This window comes from Diabrotica virgifera, chromosome 10 (assembly GCF_917563875.1).
Source record: "Diabrotica virgifera virgifera chromosome 10, PGI_DIABVI_V3a".
Taxonomy (NCBI): Eukaryota; Metazoa; Arthropoda; class Insecta; order Coleoptera; family Chrysomelidae; genus Diabrotica; species Diabrotica virgifera.
The window spans coordinates 100,238,224-100,258,320 of NC_065452.1; the positions used below are offsets into that span (position 1 = coordinate 100,238,224).

Consider the following 20,097-nt stretch of genomic DNA (forward strand, 5'->3'; position numbering starts at 1 on the left):
TCATTACCATCTTTCTATGGACCATTTCGAACTCGAATTGGACCATTTCGAACTCGAAATGGACCAGTTCATACCAATCAATTAACTGTGATATTTCGTTACATAGAATGTTTCACTCCTGTTGAAAGGTTTACCATATTTTTGTAAAATCGCAGTCATAAAGCAGAAGATATATCTATTTAATTTTCAAATGGCATTTTTGTAAGTCAGTAATCAGTGGAAAATGCAATAGTGTTCAGCCTGAAATTATAGAACAAAAAGGTACGTATCCATACGTGGGTGCTCCGTGCTCGTTGTAGCCGCTCAAATGGATACGGCATGCGCTCCCCTACTTATAAACCGCAAACCGGTTGAATCAAAGAGAGTGAGTGCCGTGTTGCGAGCACCAACGTATCCACTATGTGGAGCTGCTACACCGAGCACGGAGCACCCACGTATGGATACGTACCTTAATATCTTGGAGTTGTGGATTCCTTGTGTCGCCCACTCTCTAAATTTAGTTTCAAAAGCTGCAACTGAGTGTTATCATGCATTAGCATAGCACAGCATTCTTTAATTTCTTATAAAAACTAGCCATATTATGTATTTTTCACTTCCTCTATGTACATATAGATACAACTTAACAGAATGTTTAAAAGCTGCGTCTTCAAGCGACAGGAACGCAGACCGCGGCAAAAATATTATTGTTCCTAAAAGAGCAAATACTACTAGATGGTCATGGAGGTAATGCAGCAAAAGAACTAGTTAAAGGTTATAATCAGATTAAAGGAACATTGTCCAACATTTCGGAAGACTATGAGCAACAATTTAAAACTCATAGCATTGCAAATGGTTTGTACCTATAATCGAATGTGTCTACTGGAAACAGAGAGGATATTAGGAAGGACTAACAGAACAAGTCGTATTCTTCAAGATCCCAATATTGACCCTAATTCAGGAGTGGCAGCACTTGGATCACTTAAATAAATTATACAGTCAAGACGTGACAATTTCGAAAGATATGAGAACATCAGAGAAGTTTAGAACTCAAAATTTTATCACTATTATAATCACTTGATTAGGTACCTCTTTAAGTAAGAGGCTTTCTGCATATGAATTCATTCATTCCAATTTTGGATTTTTACATCATTTTGGAAAATTTAACTCTCAATGAAATTGAAGCTCACTCACTAAAGCTTACCAACATTTATAGCAATGGTTTAGATGAAAACTTAAGTGTCCATCTGCTACAGTTTGTAAGATTCTTCAATTCATTTAAACAGGAAATTAGCTCATCAAATATAAGCAAAGAACTTCAAATGTATCAACTGCTAAAAGAGAAGAATATGAATGATGCTTTTCCAAATGTTGAGGTGACACTTTGTTTATATTTAGTGCTGCAGTGGTTAGAGATCATTCTCAAAATTTAAGTTAATTAAAAATCGACTTCGGTCAATGATGGGCCAAGAGTGTTTGAATCATCTCTCTTCAATGAGCATTGGCCACGATGTCTTAATGCAACTAGGTATATCCCACAAAATCAAGAAATTTTCAATTAAAATATCTCGAAAAGTTCCCGGACTTTAAGCATACATCTTACTATTGTTTTTAATATTTTACTGTAACAAGTTACAGCTCTTGTACTTTTTATTATTTAAAATTATATATAAAAGTAGATCAATATTTTTTTAATGGTAGGAGGTTGGGCTCCCGCACCAATTCTGCCCAGGGGCCCCCACTACCTTAAATCCGGCTCTGCCTCTCATAATGCTCACTTCATCAGTCAGTAGATCTCCATTCTGATCTTTTATTGATGTTACTTCTATGAACTTTAATAAAATCAAAAATTAATTATGGATCAATTGCTTACGCCTCTATATCCCCCATATTGTTAAGAGTTAGACTTTATACACAACACTTAGCCTATTTGGAGCATTCCGAACATAACTTGTAGAAAGTTTATATTGTGAAAGTGGGGAGCCTTCATTATATCAACGCCAAATTTCCTTAACACTATCATATGTAACGAAAATAATATCTTAAAATAAACTGCTCGTCAAAAGTTAGGTATATAGAAAATTATGCTTATTTTCATAAATGATTTTTTCGAGAACATATTAACGGATTCCGCTAATATTTTTTTATTATTTTAGATTTTTCTTTAGTATTTACACAGTTGTGCAAAGGTTTACCCAAACTTCTTTTTTTTTTTACTTATACCGGGTAGAAGAAAAGAAATGAATTTCTTATGTTAAGTTGGAGACGCTCTGTAGGGAGGACGAGATACAAATGTGAGTATTCATCAGAATCGTATGGTAGCTTTATGTTTTGTAAACATTTTTTTTAATGTCCCTGGTATAGCTAAAATGCATTATATTTAATTTCGACTCAGAGATCATTACCATCTTTCTATGGACCATTTCGAAATGGTCCATTTCGAGTTCGAAATGGTCCAATTCGAGTTCGAAATGGTCCATAGAAAGATGGTAATGATCTCTGAGTCGAAATTAAATATAATGCATTTTAGCTATACCAGGGACATTAAAAAAAATGTTTACAAAACATAAAGCTACCATACGATTCTGATGAATACTCACATTTGTATCTCGTCCTCCCTACAGAGCGTCTCCAACTTAACATAAGAAATTCATTTCTTTTCTTCTACCCGGTATAAGTAAAAAAAAAAGAAGTTTGGGTAAACCTTTGCACAACTGTGTAAATACTAAAGAAAAATCTAAAATAATAAAAAAATATTAGCGGAATCCGTTAATATGTTCTCGAAAAAATCATTTATGAAAATAAGCATAATTTTCTATATACCTAACTTTTGACGAGCAGTTTATTTTAAGATATTATTTTCGTTACATATGATAGTGTTAAGGAAATTTGGCGTTGATATAATGAAGGCTCCCCACTTTCACAATATAAACTTTCTACAAGTTATGTTCGGAATGCTCCAAATAGGCTAAGTGTTGTGTATAAAGTCTAACTCTTAACAATATGGGGGATATAGAGGCGTAAGCAATTGATCCATAATTAATTTTTGATTTTATTAAAGTTCATAGAAGTAACATCAATAAAAGATCAGAATGGAGATCTACTGACTGATGAAGTGAGCATTATGAGAGGCAGAGCCGGATTTAAGGTAGTGGGGGCCCCTGGGCAGAATTGGTGCGGGAGCCCAACCTCCTACCATTAAAAAAATATTGATCTACTTTTATATATAATTTTAAATAATAAAAAGTACAAGAGCTGTAACTTGTTACAGTAAAATATTAAAAACAATAGTAAGATGTATGCTTAAAGTCCGGGAACTTTTCGAGATATTTTAATTGAAAATTTCTTGATTTTGTGGGATATACCTAGTTGCATTAAGACATCGTGGCCAATGCTCATTGAAGAGAGATGATTCAAACACTCTTGGCCCATCATTGACCGAAGTCGATTTTTAATTAACTTAAATTTTGAGAATGATCTCTAACCACTGCAGCACTAAATATAAACAAAGTGTCACCTCAACATTTGGAAAAGCATCATTCATATTCTTCTCTTTTAGCAGTTGATACATTTGAAGTTCTTTGCTTATATTTGATGAGCTAATTTCCTGTTTAAATGAATTGAAGAATCTTACAAACTGTAGCAGATGGACACTTAAGTTTTCATCTAAACCATTGCTATAAATGTTGGTAAGCTTTAGTGAGTGAGCTTCAATTTCATTGAGAGTTAAATTTTCCAAAATGATGTAAAAATCCAAAATTGGAATGAATGAATTCATATGCAGAAAGCCTCTTACTTAAAGAGGTACCTAATCAAGTGATTATAATAGTGATAAAATTTTGAGTTCTAAACTTCTCTGATGTTCTCATATCTTTCGAAATTGTCACGTCTTGACTGTATAATTTATTTAAGTGATCCAAGTGCTGCCACTCCTGAATTAGGGTCAATATTGGGATCTTGAAGAATACGACTTGTTCTGTTAGTCCTTCCTAATATCCTCTCTGTTTCCAGTAGACACATTCGATTATAGGTACAAACCATTTGCAATGCTATGAGTTTTAAATTGTTGCTCATAGTCTTCCGAAATGTTGGACAATGTTCCTTTAATCTGATTATAACCTTTAACTAGTTCTTTTGCTGCATTACCTCCATGACCATCTAGTAGTATTTGCTCTTTTAGGAACAATAATATTTTTGCCGCGGTCTGCGTTCCTGTCGCTTGAAGACGCAGCTTTTAAACATTCTGTTAAGTTGTATCTATATGTACATAGAGGAAGTGAAAAATACATAATATGGCTAGTTTTTATAAGAAATTAAAGAATGCTGTGCTATGCTAATGCATGATAACACTCAGTTGCAGCTTTTGAAACTAAATTTAGAGAGTGGGCGACACAAGGAATCCACAACTCCAAGATATTAAGGTACGTATCCATACGTGGGTGCTCCGTGCTCGGTGTAGCAGCTCCACATAGTGGATACGTTGGTGCTCGCAACACGGCACTCACTCTCTTTGATTCAACCGGTTTGCGGTTTATAAGTAGGGGAGCGCATGCCGTATCCATTTGAGCGGCTACAACGAGCACGGAGCACCCACGTATGGATACGTACCTTTTTGTTCTATAATTTCAGGCTGAACACTATTGCATTTTCCACTGATTACTGACTTACAAAAATGCCATTTGAAAATTAAATAGATATATCTTCTGCTTTATGACTGCGATTTTACAAAAATATGGTAAACCTTTCAACAGGAGTGAAACATTCTATGTAACGAAATATCACAGTTAATTGATTGGTATGAACTGAATAATATTTTGACTTCTTAATCCTTGAAACTATTTCATTTAATCCCATCGGATGTACAATTTCCTCACATATGGTTGAAGAAAGATAGTTGACATGTCCGCTTCCAGGATTTGAATATTTATTAAAATATGGTGCTGCAAAAATTGATCATATTCAGCTAATAAATGGAGTATTCCCAAATAATTTTCATTTTGTGATGCACTCGATAACTCATTTTCGCTGTGAAATGGTAAATCTCGTTCACAAATAAACTTTATAACACTAAAATTAGTCTTTGAGTTACCATTTTCTGTTTTGCTATTTCAGTATCAATACGCCCAATTCTTTCGTGGGCTTTAGACATTTCGTGATCCATAAGCCTACGATCTGCATGTGTCCAATCACAAAATCCTCTGTGGCTAAAATGTGTACGAACACTAGATAAGAATTTACAAACGAAGCAATACACTCACCCGGTGGAAGGTGAAAAACATAACCATGAACAATGTATTATATTATCACTCCTACGCTCCTTCATTTTATACTTGTTATACATTGTCGAGTTCCTGTATCTCCTGCCAATATCTGTTAAATGAACCTGTGGGGTTCATGTTTGGGGCTTTGTGGGGGCCCCCGAAGTGTGTGGGGGCCCCCGGGCAGCTGCCCAGCCTGCCCCCCTTAAATCCGGCCCTGATGAGAGGATGGAAAGAGTATTTCCAGAAACTGCTACAACACGAACTACACAGCACAAGTGAAGAAGATGAAGAAAGAACGGGCGAGCAAGAAGTTGAATTTATACCAAACATTACAATGGATGAATTAACTGACGCGATTAGGAAGATAAAAAATGGAAAGGCACCAGGTCATGATACAATTACGGCAGAAATGATAAAAAACATGGGTGATATGGGATTACAAAAGTTATTAGAACTATTTCAAATGATTTGGAGAGACGAACAAATACCCACAGACTGGGAAATTGGTCTGATTGTACATATACATAAGAAGGGTGACAACAAGAATTGCAACAACTATAGAGGAATAACTCTGTTAAGTAGAGGGATGAAAGTTTATGAGCTAATAGTAAAGAGGAAACTGCGAAAAATAATAGAATCAACATTAGAAGAATCGCAAAGTGGTTTTAGATCTGGTAGATGTACACAAGATCACATTTTTACGTTAAACGATATAATAAATAAAATATTATCTAGGAAGAAAAAAACGTACCTCAGTTTCCTTGATATGGAAAAAAGCATTCCATAAAGTACTACCTAGATCAAAAGTATGGAAAAGACTGAAGAGCAGAGACATACCAGAGAAACTTATACGTGTAACTAAATCAATATAGTACCTACAGAAACACTAAAAACCGTGTGATAGGTAAAAATATGATATCTGATCAGTTCAGAACAACTGAAGGCGTAAGACAAGGGGAAAACATGAACCCGTTACTGTTTATTACGTTTATGGACGAAATAATAAAAGAAACAAAAACAAAAGTCAGACCACTACACATAGGGTATAGAAATCTGAAAAGCACTGAGATAGCAGATTGTACATTTGCCGACGATGTAGTAATCTTAGCAGCGACTGAAGGCGAATTACAAAGAAGCGTAAAAACATGGAACACAGTTTTAAAAAAATTTGGTATGACTATGAACAAAGAAAAATCGAAGGTAATGTTAATAGAAAAAGAAAGAGAGGATGTACCGGGTGTCCCAATAAGAATGGCTCTCGGCCATATCTCAGGAACCGTTTATAGTAGAGCTTTGAAATAAAAAAATTTATAACAAAAGTTGCCTCAGGAAAAGCCTGGCAATTATTTTCATAATTGTGGGACCACCGCTAGAGGGCGTAATTGAATATCAAAAATTAAAAAATCTAAATTTTACAAAATTTTCCTAATGAAGGGGCACTGGAAATCCGATCGTCGTATTCTTCATAAAATTCTACGCATATTTGATTTGACAAGTTTAGGTCTACCTTTGGAAATAAGAGGTGGGGGTGAGTGGGAACCTTGTTATGAAAAACTGGCTGTGAGTCCGGTTCTGCTTAATCAAATTTTGCAAACTTGGTCTTGTTGAAGACAGATCTCTTTCGTCAATGTAAAAGTTATGATTTCGAACCAACTTACTGAGTAATATGCCAGCTAGAAGGCGTTATTTAATTTTTTTCAGAAATCTAGTGTTCCTTGGAGAATATTAAATACAAACATGCATTTTTAATACCATATTACAAAATTAGACAAAATTAGCAACAGAATAGCGAAAACCGCATGTTAATACCTCTTTTCTATCTCGAGATATCTTACAAAACGTGTAAATTTAAAAACATAACTGTTACTGTCACCGGTAAACGAAATAATTCATTAAAAGTAGTGTGCTATGGAAACAACAAAGAAACATTTTCCAGCTATCAACGTATATTAGGTCTTTTCAACGCTTCTCATTTGTTTCGAGCCTCGTTCATATCTCGTATATTAATATTATACACGGATTATACGGCATATGACAGAGGCTCGAAACAAATGAGAAGCGTTGAAAAGCCCTATTACAAAGAAATAAAAACAACTATTTAGTGATGACATAAACGTTAAAATTTTTGCCCATCATTTTCGTTGCAAACATTTACTCTTTCAAGAGTAGATTGAACAGCAGTCTCAATTTCTGCTCTCGATATGCTTTGAATGGCGTTTAGTATTCTCTGGATAATGTAATCTAGAGTAGTGTATGATGGGCAACAATTTGAATATTTAGGTCGTCACTAAGTAGTTCTTTTTGTTCTGTGTTATATTTAATTTTAATAGTATTGTTTCTGTTTATATTGTTGTTTTAATTAATTATATTTTTATACGTTGACATCTGGAAAATGTTATTTTGTTTTTTTCCACAGCACACTACTTTTCATTAACTTAGTTTACCGGTGATAGTAACAGTTATGTATAAAATTTACACGTTTCTCGAGATATCTTGACATAGACAAAAGGTATCGACATGCGGTTTTTGCTATTCTATTGCTAATTTAATCTAATTTTATAAAGTATGATTAATAATGCATACTTGTATTTAATATTTTCCAAAGAAAACTAGATTTCTGAAAAAAATTAAATAACGCCTCCCAGCTGGCTTATTACTTATTAGGATGGTTCAAAATTATCACGCTTACATTGAAGAAAAATATCTGTCTTCAACAAGACCCAGTTTTCAAAATTTGATTTAGCAGAACCGGACTTACAGCCATTTTTTCATAACATAGTTCCCACTCACCCCCACCTCTTATTTGCAAAGGTAGAGTTAACTTGTTAAATCAAATATGCGCAGAATTTGATGAAGAATACAATAATCGAATTTCCAGTGCCCCTTCATTAGGAAAATTTTGTAAAATTTAGATTTTTTTATTTTTGATATTCAATTACGCCCTCTAGCGGTGGACCCACAATTATGAAAATAATTTCCAGGCTTTTCCTGAGGCAACTTTTGTTATAAAATTTTTTATTTCAAAGCTCTACTATAAACCGTTCCTGAGATATGGCCGAGAGCCATTCTTATTGGGACACCCGGTACATGTTCAGATAGATGATACAGAGATTAGACAGGTACAATCATTTGAGTACTTGGGAGTAACCATTGAAGAAACAGGTAGACAGGGAGCAGAGATCAATAAAAGAATTGATAAAGTGAATAGACTGTACCACGCAATAGGAAAAACAATTATTAACAAGAAGGAAGTATCGAAGCATACGAAAATAAAGGTATTTAAGGCTATATACAGACCAGTACTTACATACGGATGTGAATCCTGGGTACTAAATAGACAACACAAAAATAAGATACCTACAGGCTGCAGAAATGAGGTATCTTCGCAGGGTTCAAGGAGTCACTAGAAGGGATAGGGTAAGTAATAATTACATAAGAGAAGAACTGAAAATCAAGACAATGATGGAGTATGTTGAAAAAAGACAATTAAGTTGGTGGGGGCATTTACAACGACTACAGAAAGAAGTACCAGTTAAGAAGATATGAGAAGCTTTTTATCAAACAACATACCTAAGAATTTCACACATGATTTGAAGGATAGCGATGTATTGAAAAATTTTGGATTGGAATTATTTGTAAAGTTCTTTTTAGAGAGCACCACACCTATGGTTTTTGTATGTTTTTGAATTGAAAACCTTTGTCGGGAGACCAAATCGAGTTTTTGTAAAAAACTTTGGAAAACTGTTGGAAGTTAAATTAATATCTTTGCCATTTACATAAACTTCTAAGTCATCTGCATATACACGTGCTTTTAAAAGTTTTATTAGGTTTTTGATTGCCATTAATAGGGAGTAAGAAGAGTGTAGGTCTAATAATTGTGTTGTGGGGGTCCATTTCCTTCCTCCTGTTTTTCGGAATAGTAGTCGTTAACTCTTACACGAAACTATGTATTTTCTAAGAAAGCTCTTAATAAAATGAAAGCAATTTCCTCGAATATTCCATGATTGTAACTTTTTTAAGATGTTGCATGTCCAACATGTATTGAATGCTTTTCTTAAGTAAAAAAATACGGCGGTACAATGTTGTTTTGAAACCATAGATTCGTAAATATCACTTTCCATGTCTAATATGTTGTCTATTCCAGATCGGTTTTGTCGAAAACCATTTTGTTCGTTTATAAGTAAATTTGAATTTTCTAGATGCCAAATCAGCCTTGAGTTAATACTTTTTTCTAATAGCTTCGCCATTACACAAGTTCGGCTCCTTGGTGATAGAAATCAGGGTCTAGACGAGAGTTTGGCTTTTGAGAAATGGGAGAATAATAATAGAAAGAAAAATAGCATGAAATTTATTTCTCATAAAAATTAATAGAAAAGTCAGAAATTAAATATAAAAGTTACAAATTAAAATTTTTACAATTTAGTCAATATTTAATTTTACTTCATTACTCTACAAAATACTAAATGTGTCTAGTACAAAAAATTATTATAAAAACTATGATTTCCATACTATTCGTTCTATCCACGGTATGTATTCTGAAACTCTAGTATAAATAGCAGGAGTATTTTTTTGACCACAAAGTTTACCAAAAGAAGTCACTCCAACTAGGAAGAATTGGCACATATTTCCCTTTTTTGTTACTACAAGAGGACCTCCAGAATCTCCCTATAAAAACAGTAATATGTTATTATTATTTAAATATTACTTAAATCTAAAACAAGTAAAAACGGAAAAAAGTTAGAAAGTTAAAATAACACTATACTAAATTAACAATCAAGATGCAGTAGACATAAACAAACAAAGACACGTTAAATGCTAATAGGAGCACTCCAAAATCATAATTTACAATGTATATAGGTACAATGTGAATCCCAAATCATGATTTCCAAAGTTTATAAATTATAAATTGTGATTCGGGAGTGCTCCTCCCAGGCAACCAAACGACGTTTTTATAACGTACATAACGTCATAAAAATTACCAATTGATGTGTTTCTATAACGTAGTACTGACGTTGAAAATCACGTGTATTTGTCTCATCGATTTGACGTCATAATTGTGACGATTTTAAAACGTCACCGTATCTACGTTTTTTTCACGTTGAGATTGTGACGATTTTCAAACGTCAAAAAGATGACGGCCTTAGATTTTCACTAGTTATATATACCTACTTACTGTGTCAAAACTGAAACAACATAAATATATATGAAACTAATAAATAATTTATTAACAGATTATCCAGCATACTTAATATCTTAATTTAACACTTAATTAAAAACAAATAAACATAACCTCAAGTAGTTGTCAAGAAGAATTACTGCATTAAACTAACTCACTGAGCAAAAACGAATAAAAATATCTTAATTAACACGTTTCTTCAACTAAATATCTAAATGAAAAGTCTTATTTTATCACACAAGACACAAACCACGTAAACAATAAATGAGAAATTTCTTATGAACATTTAGCGTTATACCTAAACGAAATTGTTTGGAATCAATACAAACAAGCAAGCTCCTCCCAATTTTGTAACGTCAGACTTAGGCTGTCTGAAATGAAAACGTTTTTTAAACGTATCTTAACGTCATTAATCTTACGTATTTAAAATCACCTACAAAAGACGTCTATATGACGTCATGTTCAAACACGTGTTATATTCAACCAAAAACTGACGTTTCCTCGACGTTATATGACGTCAGTTCGTTGCCTGGGTAGTAGCATTTAACGTGTCTTGGTTTGTTTATTTCTACTGCACCTTGATTGTAAATTTAGTATACATATTCGTATTTCTATGCTCTATATTTTGGTCCAACTGATCGAATTCTGTGCGGAGAATCGTACCCATGAACCGAGAAGCTTTTATATCTATAAAACCTACAGATATTCAGGAACATAATAAAAAAGTAGCATCTGTTTTTGCAGCTAATTCAAAACCATCTAGAATGAGATAATCGATTGCATTTCCCAATTCATAAACAAATACGTAAAAAATGAAGTAGAGAAATACAAGTAGATGATTCTACTGATGTCCAGAAATCACAATCATCATCATCAATGGCATTACAACTCTTCGTGAGTCTTTGCTGCGTTTACTATTGCATTCCATGTTTGTGGGTCCTCTGCCACAATTTCCCATTTTCTCCAGATCTTCTCTGACTGAATCTTTCCACCTTTTTCTAGGCCGACCTGCATATCTTCTCTCATCTGGCCTCTCCCAAAACACATTGTTTATAAGGAGATTGTCGTTCGCTTCCAAACGCGACTGCTGGTTGTATTATAGTATTATATATCTGGATTTTTGAACCTCGTGAGAGAAGTTTTGACTTCATTAGTTTTGACATCAGAACTTCTCGATCTGTTTTGTTGTCATTGGTGATTGTTGCTCTTACATATTTAAATTATTTAATCACTTCGAAGTTATGATCGTTTATAGTAATATTTTGTCTTATTCGCCGTCGTTCTTGTTTTGAGTATGTATTTTGTTTTGTTTTCATTTATTTTTAGACCGATATTTAATGCAGTTTCTTCGAAGCTCGAGAAAATGTCCTTAACTTCTAATGTTGATAGTGCCACTGCATCTACGTCGTCGGCAAAGGCGAGTACAATTTTTGCTCCCCGAGCAGTTGTCTGGTTTGATTTTTGTATAAATCGCAATGTATTAAGGTATCATTATTATTAGATATGTTAATTCTGGTAAAACTAGTAGAACGATTTTTGGACAGTGGCGGTTTCTCCATAAGTGCAAATGTGCACGTGAACCCCCTAAATTATTTTCACACCAACATTCATATGTAAAATTTATCATTCTATAAATAAAATTTTAATCTAACTATACAGTAAATTAAATCACAAACCACAAATCCAAGGAGTTTTTAAGTAATCGGTAATATTTAATTATTTTTATTCTGTTTCGACGAGAAAACTTCACGTATGCGAGGCCTTAGGTAGAACCTCTCATTCACCGCTCTCACGGTGGCTCCTATCCCAATGACTTAATTATAGGCCAAAATACAACTCACCACACACCCCGCTTCCCGCTATAGCCCACAAGTTTAGATGTCCACAAGAGTACAAATTGACTGTGATCTTATGGTATTTTTAACGTGCACGGTGGATATGTAAATACATTTAAATTTTGCTTTTGTGAAGTTCGAATTTTGGAACAATATTAAGAATTGAGGGATTTGTGGATGTAAATGTTAGCGTGGAATATTTAACATCATATAAATTTTTGTTCTTTATATTTAGAAGAAAAATTAAAAATATCTAAACCAAATTTCTTAAGTACGAATGTACCAAAGTGCAGGTCGGGATTATGAATGATCATTTAACATGGAGATTTGTGAAAAAACTTACTGATTGTGTAGGTGCTACTATCAATACTTTTTACCGCTTTCCGTGTTTCCTACTTATTTGGAGAAGAAGAATCATAAAGAACAAAATAAAAGATCCGATTTTAACTATCCGGGGCAGTCCACTTAAATAAATTTTTGATTGAAAATAATTTAAAAGATGATTTTAATCAAAACCAAAACTTTCCTTAAAATGGCTATGGGCTAGGATTGACTAACAGCAGTCGCAATGTTTTTAATAAAAAAAAAATGATTCAAGAAATTTCAAATTTTACTGAATTGGTTATTTAAGAATTTATCTAAAAACATAACAGGCGACTTGACTTTCGTTACAAAACTTGCTTGTAACATTTAAACATTAAATTATAATTTTCAAATACCAGTTCAAATATCTAGACGTAGAGTTATCAAGTTATCATGACCCAGCCAGAGACCTAAGAGGACAAGACAAATTCACAAGGCCGCTGTCTTATCCGGATGATGTTTGAGAGATGTGGTCTGGAATAACCCATATATGAGAATGGACAGCAAAGTTAGAATTTATAAAACTTGCATCAGACCTGTTATGACCTATGGCATTGAATCAAGAGAAGACACAAATAAAACCAAAGGCATGCTACGAACAGCCGAAATGAAGACACTAAGAGCAATAGCAGGGAAGATAAGAAGAGATAGAATACGAAACAACATCATCAGGGAACAATATAATGTGCAAGATGTAGTCAGATAGGGCAGGCAAAGACGAAGAGAATGGTTCAGTCATGTAAAAAGAATGGAGAAGCAGACTACCAAGAATTGCGCTAGAAGGAAAACCTGCTGGCAAGCGTCCACCGGGGAGACCACCAAAAAGATGGAGAGATAGCCGGCAGTCTACCTCTCAAGAAATACTTCAACGTCGGAATTAACAGATCGACAGATCTACAACAAGTATAAGAAGAAGAAGATTATAATTTTAAGTCAATACACATTATTTATCATAATGTTTTAAAAAGGTCCTTTGATTTTTACAATTTGACGACACTCAAAAAATTTTATCTAGGGAAATAGGGCCTCAAGGGTTTTTATATCTTAATATTATGTGTGCACCCCCAATACGTTACACCAGGCGCCGCCTCTGTTTTTGGAGTTAGTTGATGTTAGTTTGAGTCGGAGTGTAGAATCTTTTTTAATCTCGTGTCGAATTGCCTTCAGAAATTTGATTATAAATCTGAACTCATTAGTCACTGTTTTGATGGAGCAAGATTAGTAATGTCTTCAACGAAAATAAAAGAAGTTGCGCCACAAGCAATTTTCGCGCACTGCTTAGCACATCGCTTGGTGCTTCAACAAAGCCGCAGCTGTATTTCTAAGTGCCGTATTTTTTTGCAACAGTTAGTGGACTGCCTTTCTTGTATCACAATTCGGCTAAACAAACTCAGGTTTCTCACGTAATTGTGGTAAGAAGAATTCCTACTTTCGCCGTAACACAATGAATATCTAATTCCAAAATCTTAAAAGATACATGGCCAGTGGGACTGACTCTCTGCTGAAACAAGTTTTCCCATAAACTATAGAAGATCCTTCATCCGATCAAGTATCAGTAAGGCAAAGCTATGGCATCTTGAGTAAATTTGAAAAGTTTGATTTTGCCCTCTTGGTGGTCATTTTAAAGATATCTTTGGCCATACGGATATATTATTTGACGTCTTCTTCTTTAGGTGCCGTTTTGTATTAAGACGTTGACTGTCATCATGTTTACAATTTCTTGAAACCTTTCTCTATCGGCTGCTGCGCGAAATAATTCTTCTACTGTGGAGCCACACCATTGTCTAATATTACACAACCATGAAAAGTTTTTTTCGACCAATCCATATCTTTCCCTCCACTTTTCCTAAAACCAGCCACATAAGCCTAATAAAAACCAGCCACACAAAACAAATTTGCGGTAGATACAAAGCGCTTTGTTATGAAATTCTAGACACTGTGAATCAACAAATAACCATACTTTGTCAGAGTCTTAAAAGGATTCATATTATACAGATAATGGATATTAAAAGATTCGGAGAATACACCAAAGAATCCCCTACAGATACATTCCATCCATAAGTGTCTCTGTAGAACGGAGTTTTTCGTGTCTCAAGTGGATAAAAACCTACCTGCGTAACACACTAACCGAAGTTAGACTTTCGAACTTATTTCCATAGAAAAGGATCTACTGAACAAACTGATAAATACACATCCGGTTTATGAGGACTCCCTCTCTCATATGGCGCTCCAGCTCAAGTCGGGCCCTGGCTTCTCCAACATCTACTTCCAAGCATCCCTTTGCTTGGCTGCTCACCTCCAGTTATCCACCCTCACCTATTCACCTCTTCCTTGGTCTTCTTACTGGCCGTCGTCCCACCATAATTCCACTAAGCGTTCTAGTAGGTGTTCTGTCATTATCCATTATTATAAGGTGTAAGGTTTATGAAGATATTCGGCGCAGGAACCACATTTCAAAAACTTCTCAAGTTTGTTAATGGAGCTGGTCTTTAACGTCCATGCTTTCATTCCGTACAAGAGAACAGGCCAAACTTAACACTTTAGCATCTTGTATCTCAGGTTGAAATCCAACTTGCGATAAGTCAAATATTTACGAACTTCAAAAAAGCATTTCTGGCTTGTACCTACTTACTCTCGTCTTTATTTCAGTCTCAGGGTCCAACTCTTGTTTAGCAGACAACCCAAGTACATATTTAAACTGTCTGACTTGTTCGATTTCTTCTCCAGGTACATACCTATATATTTCCGTTTGAGTAATTATTTCTACCTATACTCATTGTTTTTATTGTCTTCCTTGTTTATTTTGTTTATTTATTTTCAAACTCAGACCTTCACTTGCAAGAGTAAGATAATTTATAGGGCATTGAAGATCTTCGATGTCATCTGCCACTATCGCCGTGTCATCGGCATACGAGATGTTAATAAATATGTCGTTTATTTTAATATCCTTATTACAGTCTGTCACTGCTCTTGTAAAGGGTTGCTTTATTCCTTTTTTAATTGAAAAATCTTACGTATCATTGCAATTTGGAAGACGTACTGTTATTGTCTGATTCCAATATGGCGATAATTCTTGTATCCTTCGCATCCAATCCCAACTCTTGTAGATATTTGATCATTAGTTCGTGTTTTACATTATCGAATGCTTTCTCATAATCGATGAAACAAATAAAAACATCCTATCTTTGATCTAAACAATTCTATATTAACGCTTGCATACTAAAGATCGCCTCTCTTGTGCCAAGTCCATTTTTGAAATCAAACCGACTACAGCCGCATTTCTTAAATAAATAATCTTGTGTATAGTATTCTAGGACATACAGTACATAAAGGACGCCAAAAAAGAGATACAAAAGAATAGAGTAGAAATGAAAAGTATGGCCGAAAAAATCACACAAATGAAAGAGGACTAGACAAAACAAAAAGAATAACTTTATAGCAAAGCTAAAGATATGGAAGACAGCATAAAAAGGATGGAAAGGCAAAAAAATCGAAATAACTTAACAATAACTGGAATTACAATGGATGCTGAAAATGAAGATATGCTTAAGGAAGCTTTGGAGAAAATGTTTGAGAAAGAACTCTGCTCGAAAGCTAAGAAACGAACCGCCCAGAAGATAGGACAAGAAAGATGCATAGTTAAGATCGCGGAATGAAAAGACAAAATTAAGATATTACAAGAAAAAGCAAAGTTGTAGGGAAGAGACATTTTCATGGACGCAGAACTTACAAGAAATGAATTAAACATTCAGAAAAACATAAGAGACATAACTTAAAAAGAAAATAAAAAGGGTGCTAATGTAAGAGTGAGCTATCAGAAAATAGAAGTGAATGGAAAGAAAATGAAGAAATGGATCATAGGTACCAGAAACTCACAGAAGCAGACAACCCTGATGTAAACTGAAAAGGCGGAAACATGACCAGGAAATAAGATGACGACTAGGCAAAGAATTTGGAACACGAGAAGAAAAATGAACTACTAGATAAAATGCAAAAATTAAACAGAAATAGAACAGAGAAAGAAAAAAATTATGAAGAAAATGAGGAAGAAGAAACGGACTCTCGGGTGCAGAGAGCTAATGACTCGACTCACTCACCTTAAATTAAAAAATTAACGAAACTGAAGCGAAGCAAACCGAACCTAATGGCACCTTTCATCTGAAAGCAGAGGACGACCGACCAAAACATGGAGAATCACGATAGAAGATGACTAATGAAGCATGAATAAAACTTGGAGAGAGAGAGCAGCCATTGTCAGAAATAAATAGAAATGGAGAAGCTTCGTGGATGCCCTATGATCCTAAGTTTTACAAATTGGCTCATTATTTAAATTGGGAAGCAGAAAGGCCGAATACATATCTACGCCTACGTTACAAACATACAAAAACCTACGGAATAGGCACAGGTACAAGAGAGTGTAAAATATAAAATGAACTTACATAACAAGTATCTTTTCCTCCCTCAAGATGACCAGCGCATAACATGGTACTTTCTATTCCTCTTGGTAGTTCTTTATTATTGGGGGGAAATGTTCTCTGACATCTCTGATTGTCGTATAGATTTAAAGTGACTTTTAATAGTCTATCACTAGCATCACCAGCAAAATCAGTTTTTCCCCATCCTGTAGCGATAGCTTGACTTTGAGCTACGTTATGGTTAAGATTGAGACAAGCAGGTCTTGTAAAATTTGTAAAAACTACTGGCTGTTGTGTTTCTAGAAGAGCGATATCATTATATTTATATGGAGCTGAATATCCTGGATGTACAATTACTCGTGAAATTAAATAGTCCGCATACACCGAACCATCCTGATCTGATGCTAAATCGAGTTCTCCAACACGTACTACACTCGGTTTCCCACTAAAAAATAAATGAATTTTTTGAAAAACTACATAATTTTATCCTATCTATGAAGTTATGTACATTAAAGCATATACCCCAGAAAACGAAGCATTAAAAATCGAATATCTGGGGGACGTTAATAGAAAAGGCGTACCATCTCGAGGACATCGAAATTTTTACTGCGTCATGGTCATATTACCCGTATGCGCGCCAATCCGTATCTCAAAAAACCGTATCTCAAAAAATGCGCAATAACTACCTCTTAAAACCCACCAAATTTTATTTGCATATCTCAACCGGTTTTATAGCAATAAATAAATCGTTAGTCCCTGAGCACGGGGCCCGGATAGCTCAGGCGGTAGATGTCTGACTTCCACGCAGGTAGGCCGGGGTTCGATTCCCAGCGCCGACGGGAATATCTAGACATTTTTAAAAATGTCTATAGACCCCAGATCGACTCCGTCTGAATAAAATGAGTACCTTGGGTAAAACCAGGGGTAATAATAGGCGCTTGAAGAGTAGCACTGACCCTGTTACCTTCCTTGTATACCGTAGGCCCTAGAGATTAGCAGACTACCCTGCTATAATCCCAAAGCCGCGTTATCGGTATAAAACGGGAGACTATGATAATAAATCGTCAGTTTGTAAGAAAAATTCCAACACCCCTTATCTCGGAAACGCAGCATTTGCGGACATGGGGGAAGGTGGGGAATACCGCGCACCATGTTTCTCGCTCTCTGAGAATGGACATCCTAAGTCTTGACGTCACAAAATTGGGAGGAGCTTATATTTGGCTCCAAACAATTTTGTTTATAATGTTAAACACTCATAAAGAATTTTTAATTTATTGTTTACGTGGTTTGTGTGACAAAATAAGACTTTTCATTTAGGTATTTAGTTAAAGAAACGTGCCAATTAAAAGATTTTTATTCGTTTTGGCCCAGGTGAGTTAATTTAATGCAATGATTAGAACGTAAACAGTGTTGAGGTTATGTTTATTTTCAATCACTAAGGAATAAAAACCACCTGAGTAAAAAACGAATAAAAATCTCTTAATTAACACGTTTCTTTAACGAAATACGTAAATGAAGTCTTATTTTGCCACACAAAGCACATAAATGAAAAATTCCTTATGACCATTTAACGTTACAATCAAAATTGTTTGGAGCCAATATAAGCTCCTCCCAATTTTTTGACATTTGTGACGTCAGACTTAGACTGTCCATTATTATAAAATTTCGGCTAGTGCTGATCTCTAGCGGTCAACCAACCAAATAATGTCGATTATTGCAGATTCTGTAAAGTTCACACCCGTGGCGCTAATATGCATTTATCTGTTTGCAACGTGGCCATTATAATATTTTGCTACAACAAAATAAGCAAGGTAAGCCAAAATGTTTAACTTATTTAGTTGTTTTTGAGTTTGTGTAAATATATGGTGTTTTAGGCTTTGTTTAACCATAATTTATCTTACATTAATTGCCCCACTTTTTTATATTTATTATTGTTTGGAAAATATACGTGAGGGGTAATACCGCGCAGTTTTTACCCGTGTTGAGTTATGTGGTAAAATATTTGTTATAATTTATTTTTTTTATTTTTTTACTTTACATAGATTTTGTTGATTAATGGCTTTTATTTGGGCCTTTTTTAACTTATGTTATTAATCTATATTTTCTAAATTACCAATAATAGTTTGTCAACGTAGACAATAAGTTTTTTGCGCAGTTTTAATTAAAGGTTTAAATTTTTTGTTTGTTTGAAAAATTTGTTTAAACAGTTTGCAAATACTTTGTGCTTTTTTAATACGTATTTACATAAATATCATAGAATCTATCATAAATTCTTAACGCGCGATATTACCCCACTCTGTGCGCGAAATTACCAAACGGGTGGGGAATATCGCACAAATGCACTAGTGTAGAAAAAATATTATTATTATTAAACTGTTTGAACAGAACGAAATTGAGCATAGCCAATTTTTGGCCAATACCATACTCAACAGGCCAATGCAAATTTTATTTTCAAAATCAGTTTTAGTTGCTTGTAATCACCTTTTCCGCTTAAGGGCGCGGTATTCCCCTACGTTTATAAAGCAAACTGTCGTTATTTTTTCATACAAAATTATTCATTAAAGTTTGTCATACTTATTTAAAAAAAAACCTATATTGATGAAAACCATGGCTAGTTGTTAAAATACTTAACTTTTTTATTATCCAACATAAGCGAATGAATAAAAAAACAGAATGTTAAGAAAACCTGAGGCTATAGTTGGGTTTTAATTTCAGTAATTTATAAATGCTAGAATATTCCACAGAGTGTGGCGAACTTTGAGAAAAAAAGATAGTTTGATTGGTACACCTGGTATACAATGACAATTTACCTGTCTAGCAACAATATTATTACAGCGATCTTCTAAAGAATAAGGCTATAACATATTAAAAAAATCACGATAATTTTTAGAGTGAATCCTCTACTGAATAACTAATGGCCATTTCGAAAATTTAATACATGTAACAGTATACCTTTAATTTGTCCAAAAATTTTGAATATTATTTCATAACTTAAAAATTTAAATAATATAATATAATGTCTTGTTTACGAGTTTGACAAAACCGGGTAGTCCGAAAATCGACAAAACCGG

General features: G+C 34.3%; 1 protein-coding gene across 1 annotated transcript in view; it reads right to left on the reverse strand.

The window, feature by feature from the left end:
• Window positions 1-9,569: 9,569 nt before the first annotated feature.
• The window catches only part of LOC126878474 (venom protease-like), a 101,833-nt gene continuing 91,305 nt past the window's right edge, over window positions 9,570-20,097 (reverse strand). Inside the window, exons 6-7 of the mRNA XM_050641222.1 lie at window positions 17,051-17,471; window positions 9,570-9,902 (exon numbers count right to left, since the gene is read on the reverse strand). Of these exons, the coding sequence (XP_050497179.1) occupies window positions 9,732-9,902; window positions 17,051-17,471 (592 nt within the window). The 3' untranslated portion in view covers window positions 9,570-9,731. The remainder of the gene's footprint in view (window positions 9,903-17,050; window positions 17,472-20,097) is intronic.